General features: G+C 45.7%; 1 protein-coding gene across 1 annotated transcript; it reads left to right on the forward strand.

Moving 5' to 3' along the window:
* Positions 1–5,064: 5,064 nt before the first annotated feature.
* On the forward strand, positions 5,065–6,051 carry MC3R (melanocortin 3 receptor). Its single transcript, XM_004447711.5, has one exon. It carries the CDS (start codon positions 5,080–5,082, stop codon positions 6,049–6,051), a length of 972 nt encoding a protein of 323 aa, XP_004447768.2. The 5' UTR covers positions 5,065–5,079.
* Positions 6,052–8,313: the final 2,262 nt, after the last annotated feature.

Below are 8,313 nucleotides of genomic sequence, written 5' to 3' on the forward strand. Positions count from 1 at the left end.
GAGGTGACACAGTAGCCTAACCATCACAGGTGGGAAAGGGTTCAAAGAAAAGGATAGAGTCTAATCTGTTAATTATAAAAATAAAAGTATCAGCCCAGGTTAAGGAAGCAATTAAACGTGACTTTGAAAGTTGAAAGGGATGCTCAGTAATGGGGTCCAACCTGCCAACATCAAAGAAACCAAAGCCATTAGCTTTGGGTGCTTAGAATTTTGGGAGGATGAGGGAAGAGACGACAGATTGGAAATGGTCTGCACATAATGTATTTTCACAAGTGTTAACACCATGTTGCTTTTAGAAAGGATGCGAGAAAGCAAATCTTCCAAGACTGTCATTCTAGTCAATGTTGTGGAGGAACAGACATGTTATTAACAACTCTTTACATGACTAAAATCCTTTTAAGACAAAGGGAACAAAATTGCAATGATATTTTAACAACTTTATTGGGGTATATTTACCTTAAAATAAAATTCACCCACTTTAATTGTACAGTTGAATGATTTTTCATAAATTTCACTGAATTCTGCAACCATCACCATAACCTAGTTGTCAAATAATTTCATCTTCCCAATAAGATTACTTGTTACCATTTATAGTTAATCCCCGTTGCCACTCCCAGTCTTGTACAACTACTAATTTACTTTTTGTCTCTTTATATTTGCCTTTTCTGGACATTTCATACAAGTGGAAATATATAATATGTAGTTTTTAATGACCAAATTTCTTTCACTTAGCATGATTTTTAGGTCATTCATGTTATGCATATATGAGTATTTCATTCCCTCTCATTGCTGAATAATAATCCATTTTATAGATACAGCACATTTTGTCTATCCAGCCACCAGTTGATGGATACTTGGATTGTTTCCCATTGTTTGCCTGTTATGAAAAATGCTGCTATAAACATTCACATCCAAGTGTTTATGTGGACATATGTTTTCATTTCTCTTGAGCAGATAGCTGGAAGAACTGCTGAGTTACAGGGTAAATTTACATATAACTTTTAAAGAAACTGCTCAGTTATTTTCCGAAGTGGTTGTACTGCAATAATATTTGAGGTTGTCAATTTTATCATGTTAGAAATATAGAAGTATTACATTAGGTGTTGGCATATAAAGATGAACAAGACAGTTTCTACCCATAAGTAGCACATGAACTAGTAGAAATGAAAATTATAGACGAAATTTCAGGCAAATAGTGTCACTTCCTGATGATGCCTGAAAAGGGGGGTCTATCAAGACTTTACATAATTAAGATTGTCTGGTGTGTAAAAAGAGAAGGCTAAGAGCTTCTGTCTTTCATATATTTACTATGTGCATAATATGTTTTTGCTTCTTAGCAAAAACTTGGATTAATGATAAAATTTAATCATCATGTTCTAATCTGACCACGGGCCAATGCTATCCCCTCTTACGAGCAAGGGATATGGCTTCTTATTATGCAAAGTTCTGCATCCACTAGAGGGAGGAAAGAGGGCTTAGCCCTTTTGGCTTGGTGGCCAGAAAGGGGGGGCGGGGCAAGGGTGAAAGAGGGATAAACTGGTGCGTGAAATTTGAGGAAAGCTCTACAAACTAGTTAATATTTTAGCTGGATCTTGAAGGATAAGATGAGTATACCAGGCACAAAATTGGGGAAGAGCTTTCTGGCAGAAAGAACCCTGGGTGGATTATCTCCAAAACTGAGAATCTCCTTGTTACAATTTATTATAACAGATTCAAAACATGCACCCCTGCATGTGCTAACAACATATGGCAAACACCAACAGAGACCAGCATGTCTTGCAGTAATTATTCATAAAGTCAACTCGTTAATAGACGATTCCATTCCAAAGCAATGCTACCTCTGTGCAGCTCCCCCAGGCAAGTGGGAAGCAGTGTTTAGAGAAGACCCAATTGGCACTCACTGGCAACAGTGATCCCTCCAAGGACACACATGCGAAGTGCCAGGCCGGTCTCCTCTCTGGAAAGGATGCAACAATCAGAGGATAGAGGCAGAGCTGCACGGTCTAGGCCCAGCACCAGGCCGGCACAGAGCAGGAAAGGCCTCAAGAGTAATCGGCGGTCCCTGCCTTCAAGGGACCTTGTAACCTAGCCCTGCAGGTAAGACCAGTGCTCCTGAAACCACAGAGCAAGAGTGTAAAGATGCCTCCATTGTGATTAGTAAGGGAAGAAATTGTAGCAGTGATGTGGAGAGGGTGGCCACAGTGGGTACTGAGGGTAGGGAGATGGAAGAAGAGATATGGTGTGGGGGCATTTTCAGGATTTGGAGTTGTCCTGGGTGGTACTGCAGGGATGGATGCTGGATGTTGTGTGTCCTGTCATGGCCCACTGGGTGGACTGGGGGAGAGTGTGGACTACAATGTGGACCACTGTCCATGTGGTGCAGTGGTGCTCCAGAATGTATTTGCCAGGTGCAGTGGATGTGCCGCGATGATGGAAGAGGTTGTTGATATGGGAGGGGTGGGGTGGGGTGGGGGGTATATGGGGACCTCATATTTTTTTAATGTAACACTTAAAAGATAATAAAGAAGAAGAAGAAGGGGGAAAAAAAGATGCCTCTAGACAGCAGCCTGCAGGTCAGGAGAGGAAGCCCCAGCACGATCAAGACTGTGCTTTTCCCCAGCCTGGAAGAACTGGGGCTTAACATCAAAACTCAAGTTGCCCTGTTGAAAATACACAGAACTGGGATTCCCCATGGACCTGCGTTCATAAACTGAAATTCATACCCACGTGCATTTTTTATTTTAGTAGAAACTGCCAAATGCTGAAATTATTCACAAACACTAAATGAGAGTGTCCTCCCAACAATTGCTCCAAATTTGATCTTCAGTCATCCTTAATTCTTACCAATTATTGTAAAAATGTTATTTCAGCTTTGTTTTGATGTGCAATTTTCTGACCCCTCAGAGGGTTGGAACCTCTTTTCATATGTTTACTAGCCATTTGCTTCTCCTCTTCAGTGACTTAATATCCATGTCTTTTGTCCTTAACAGGTCCTTTGTCTTTTCCTTATTAATGCGAATATATTCCTAAAATAGTAACCATTCGCTGTTTTAGGAATGCGTGGGTTTTCTTCCTGTTTGTCAACTTTGTTTATGGTACCTTTTTTCATACTAAATTTTGTGTTTCCTTTCTTGGTTAAGATCTCCCCACTTCAGGTTCTTAGAAATATTATAAATTTTCTTCTATTTCCACATGCAAAGTTCCTCTGTTTCATACATATGTATCTACACGAACTCATGATCATAGTTAGACGATAGAGATGGATTATTAATCCAGCTGGAATTTCTGCATATGTCCGTGTGTCTCTGTAAGTCTGTATGTCTATCTCTATGTGCATGTAGGGGTGAGACAACTCAGTGTTTCCCAAGTTTACATAATTCTCTTGTGCAGCATCAAATCTAACACGAGCCAACTATTAAACCATACTTCCAAGTACACCACCACATGGTAGGCCACCTGCTCTTAAATTTTCCAACTCGAAATGGCACCAGTTACCTAAGAAGTGAGTGGGGTAGACTCTGTCCCCTTCTCCGTCCCACAGTTCCATATTCAACCAGTCTCCAAATCCCATTTGTCCACTTCTCCACATCCCCACAGCCACTTCCTTGGTCCAGCCACCATCATGTTGCCCCAGACATTTGCAGCACCCCTGCTCTGCTCTCCCTGGCTCTACTCTTGTCCCCTTCCAATCCATTCTTCCCTATGACCGGGAAATTTTCCAAAAGGCAAACTCCAAGGCTTCCCTGCAACCCTCCCACGGCCCCCCACTGCCTTCAGGCTGCACTATAAATTCCCAGATGCAGAAGGGGCAGTCCAGCAGGAGCCAGGCCCCACACACCTGTTTTATGAAACCTCTGCGGTCTTGTTTTTCAGACTGTGTCTTCCAGCTCCATGCTCTGCTCAGAGCAAACTTCTCTCAGTTCTTCAAAAACATGAAGCTTCCTTCTCAGTCGGTCTTAACTCTGGCTCTGCATTAAATGACCCGTCGAAAATGTAAAGCCCACTGGCCCAGGTCCTAGCCCTGGTGACTCTGTCTTAGCAGGTTGGAGTGAGATCCCCGCACCCTCTTTTACAGATGACTCCCACAACCAAGGTTGCAAACCATTGCTCTTTCACCTGCACATTGCAGGCACATTATCCCCTCTACCTGCAATCCTCTTCTATCTCCTTCACCCCCAAACCCCACCACACTGGATAACACCTCTTCTTCCTTGAAGTCAAAGCTCGGATCCCCTTCCTCCAGGAACCTTCCCCGACCATCCAGTTCAGAGACCTCTCCTCGATGCTCCCACAGTTTCCAAACTCCCGCATTCAAGCCTGATTTCTCAGCTTTCATCCCAGACTCAGCGCAGGGGAGATGAGGGCCGCATCTGTCTTGCTCACCTCTATATTCCCTGCACCCAGCAGAGACCTGACACAGAGCAGATGCTCAGTAAGTGTTTGCTGGGGGAAAAGTGAACGAACAAATGAATGAATGAATGAATGAATATCTGTGGCAGTTTCCATGACAAATAGGAACTGCCCTGCCAAGCCGACGTGCAAGTGAGCAATCTGGCCTGCAGAGGGCACCAGGCTGCTGTGGAAGCTCCCGTGGAAGCCTCGGGAGCCCGCACCTGCTGTCAGTCAGAGAAGTGCCCGCTGCTCAGTGGTTATTTCGCTAAGCTGAAGATGAAGTAGGAGTTGTCCACCTTCGGTTGATATATAAAGCCTGAGCTTTCTTCCTTCACTTCTAGCGACAGGTGCCACAGCCCCTGTCTTGATCGAAAACAGCCACAACTGTAGAAACCAGGGGCAGGTTTTCTGCTCCCAGATGAGGATGTGAAGAGAGTCAGAGAAAGGAGGGATGAGGGAGAGAGAAAGACGACAGCTGATCCAAGTGGCTGGAAAAGTGTTCCTCCTGGGGAAGCCGGGGAAAGTTTTCTGTCTCTAAGCTGACTTTTCTCTGTGTGTCATCATTTTATTCTGGGGGAGAACAAAATCTAAGTCCAACCTGCACAAGCCTCCAGAAGAAGCCTCTGGAGGGAGCTTTTTTCTTTCCTGTTAAGCAGCAGCTGCCTCTGGACCCTACAGGGGTCAGCCATGAATGCGTCGTGCTGCCCGCCCTCTGCCCACCCAACGCTGCCCAACGGCTCAGAGCACCCGCCGGCCCCTTCCTCGGGCAACCAGAGCGGCCACGGGTTCTGCGAGCAGGTCGTCATCAAGCCCGAAGTCTTCTTGGCGCTGGGCGTCGTCAGCCTGCTGGAGAACATCCTGGTCATCCTGGCCGTGGCCAGGAACGGCAACCTGCACTCCCCCATGTACTTCTTCCTCTGCAGCCTGGCCGCGGCCGACATGCTGGTGAGCGTGTCCAACGCCCTGGAGACCGTCATGATCGCCGTGGTCAACAGCGACTACCTGGCCTTCGAGGACCGGTTCGTCCAGCACATGGACAACGTCTTCGACTCCCTGATCTGCATCTCCCTGGTGGCCTCCATCTGCAACCTCCTGGCCATCGCCGTGGACAGGTACGTGACCATCTTCTACGCGCTGCGCTACCACAGCATCATGACGGCCAGGAAGGCCCTGGCCTCCATCGCGGCCATCTGGGTGGGCTGCGGCGTCTGCGGCGTGCTGTTCATCGTCTACTCCGAGAGCAAGATGGTCATCGTGTGCCTGGTCACCATGTTCTTCGCCATGCTGCTCCTCATGGGCACCCTCTACGTGCACATGTTCCTCTTCGCCCGCCTGCACGTCCAGCGCATCGCCGCGCTGCCCCCCGCCGAGGGCGCGGGCTCCCCGCCGCGCTCGTGCATGAAGGGCGCTGTCACCATCACCATCCTCCTGGGGGTCTTCGTCTTCTGCTGGGCCCCCTTCTTCCTCCACCTGGTGCTCATCATCACCTGCCCCACCCACCCCTCCTGCATCTGCTACACCGCCCACTTCAACACCTACCTGGTGCTCATCATGTGCAACTCCGTCATCGACCCGCTCATTTACGCCTTCCGGAGCCTGGAGCTGCGCAACACCTTCAAGGAGATTCTGTGCAGCTGCCACGGCATGAACTTGGGGTAGGACGCCGGGGCCGCGGAGGCGCCCAAGGCTGGACACTTTGGACCCCTCCATCCAGCCAAGGTGTTCGGAAGCAAAAGACTTGGAAGACCTACAAATGTGTCACCAGCCCTGACCTCACCTGTCTTTTTTTTTTTTTTTTTTTTAAGTTGCAAAACCATTTGGAAGGGGAAATGGCATGTAACTGGCTCCCTGAAGGGGTTCCACTGCGGGTAAGTCACAAACTGATCTCCCAAATGCTCACCGGAGAAGTCCAGGACGGATGTCCCAGGCGCTGCCTGCGCCTCGTTTCCAGCCGCCCCGGGTGGGCGATGTTGCCTGCCCCCCAGCTCCATTCTGCATCTTCAAACCTTCATACCTGGAAGCCTGGTTTAACGCTCTGGCCCGCAGACCTGTGACAGCTACCGGCCTCCAGCTGTCAGAGGCTCCTTTCCTAAGAGACTGCATTTGGGCGGTTAGTCTTAGAGCGAAACTTTGCCAAAAACAATGAACTGTTTGCGAAAAAACAGTGCCCTGCTGTTTGCCCCTCTTCTTGTCCCCACAGCTCACATCAGCCTCTTCTACAAAAAAAAAGAAAGCAGCATGGAGAGGGAACCCATTTCTATTTCTGCTGTCGTGGTGGTGGTGGTACATTAAACCCAAGGTAGCCTGCAAAATTCTACCCAGATATAAAGTGCTTTGGATAATCATAGCATACCTGCATTCACAGTATTTTGATACCTTGGTATTTCAAGGTATCAATTACTCTTTTAAATAAGTCTTTTTCCTCTTAGTCTGTCTCTGTCTTTAAAACAAGAGAGGGAATTGCAGTGAGAGAGAAGATGTCACAAGAAATTGCTTTCCTCTAGTTTCAGATAGCTTAAGAAATTGTCAGAGCCAGGTATTTTCCTTGAGAGCTCTTTCTTGGCTCGTTGTAACTGTGTCACTCTTACGTGGTTTCCTCAACGTTATCAAAGAGAATGGCTTGTTTTGTGGGGTTTTGCCTTTTTTTTTTTTTTGGCTCACTGTTCCTTTTGCTCCACTTAGTGTTAAAGTTGGGGTGACCCTGTTCTCCACATCTGTACCTTGTCAAGTAAAGCAATTCATTACCATGAGTTTGTGAGAGATTTACTGAGTGGTGCTGTGCTAGCTGCATCCTGCGTTATTAGAACCTTTCCTGGCCTGGCTAACTTCAGTTCGTGCCGTCGGGCTGTCCTCCAGTCTTCCTCCCCTCCCAAGAACATGTAGATGATGCTGTGTCTTTGTGTGCAGCTGTGTATTTTTCTTGGGATATTTTGCACTTGGAGATTTTCTGCCAGTATGAGCGATATCATTCGTTTCTTGCTTTGATTGTGATGTTTATGAATAATAAAAGGCTTCTGTGGCTGCTAAATGTGTGTTTCATTTAAAGAAGCCACCTGGACTTGTCACTGGTGACTCCTGCCCAGTGCCGTCATATGCTGCACTGCAGTTCGGGGAAGATTTGTTAATGGCATAAACGGCCCCATTGGCCACAGGCAATGGCTTTTAGTGAAACTACAAAACTCTCCCATTTAGTTTCCAAAAATACCTGGCTCATTATTTCAATCGGGACCCCAAATAATGTGACCTGTCCTCTGCCACTCAGCAAGTAAATATGGAAAATGGGGAGTCGAACTTGTTGAAAAATGTATTAACAGCTGCAAGGATTATGATAGCTTTTTTCAAAGTAAACAAGACAAAAATAACTTACTTTCTCTCTTTCAAATCAATTTTCATTTTATTTCATTCCATCCTCTCCAAAAACTTCTAAAGTAGGCTATGATGTGGACCATAGACCATGAGGTGCAGCGGTACTCAGAGATGTATTCACCAACTACAATGAATGTCTCATGATGATGGAGGAGAATATTGCTATAGGGGGAGGAGTGGGGTGAGGGGGGTGGGGGTATATGGGGACCTCCTATTTTCTGAATGTAATAAAAAAATTAATTAATTAATTTTTAAAAAATAAGCTTATTTATGAAATCTAATTTTAAGATATCCTAAAACCAAGCATTTCAAATAAAGCTGTAAAGAGGGCTTTAACTTTATATAAATTTAAAAATATTAACATATATATTTAATGTAAGCATATACTGATCGACTCAATGTTTGAGAAGGTAAATATATCCTTTTAATCATTCAATGAATTTTTTTCTATCTGCGCTAAAAAAAAAAATTTGGAACGTTAAAAGATAAATAAATAAAGTAGGTGGAGCGTTTTACAGATGAAGAAACATAGCCCCGGGGTTGTCACGTAATTTG

Source organism: Dasypus novemcinctus, chromosome 24 (genome assembly GCF_030445035.2).
Source record: "Dasypus novemcinctus isolate mDasNov1 chromosome 24, mDasNov1.1.hap2, whole genome shotgun sequence".
Lineage (NCBI taxonomy): Eukaryota > Metazoa > Chordata > Mammalia > Cingulata > Dasypodidae > Dasypus > Dasypus novemcinctus.

What these genes read in the sequence shown, in the direction of transcription:
- MC3R (XM_004447711.5), top strand. Translation starts at nt 5,080, where the DNA reads ATGAATGCGTCGTGCTGCCCGCCCTCTGCCCACCCAACGCTGCCCAAC.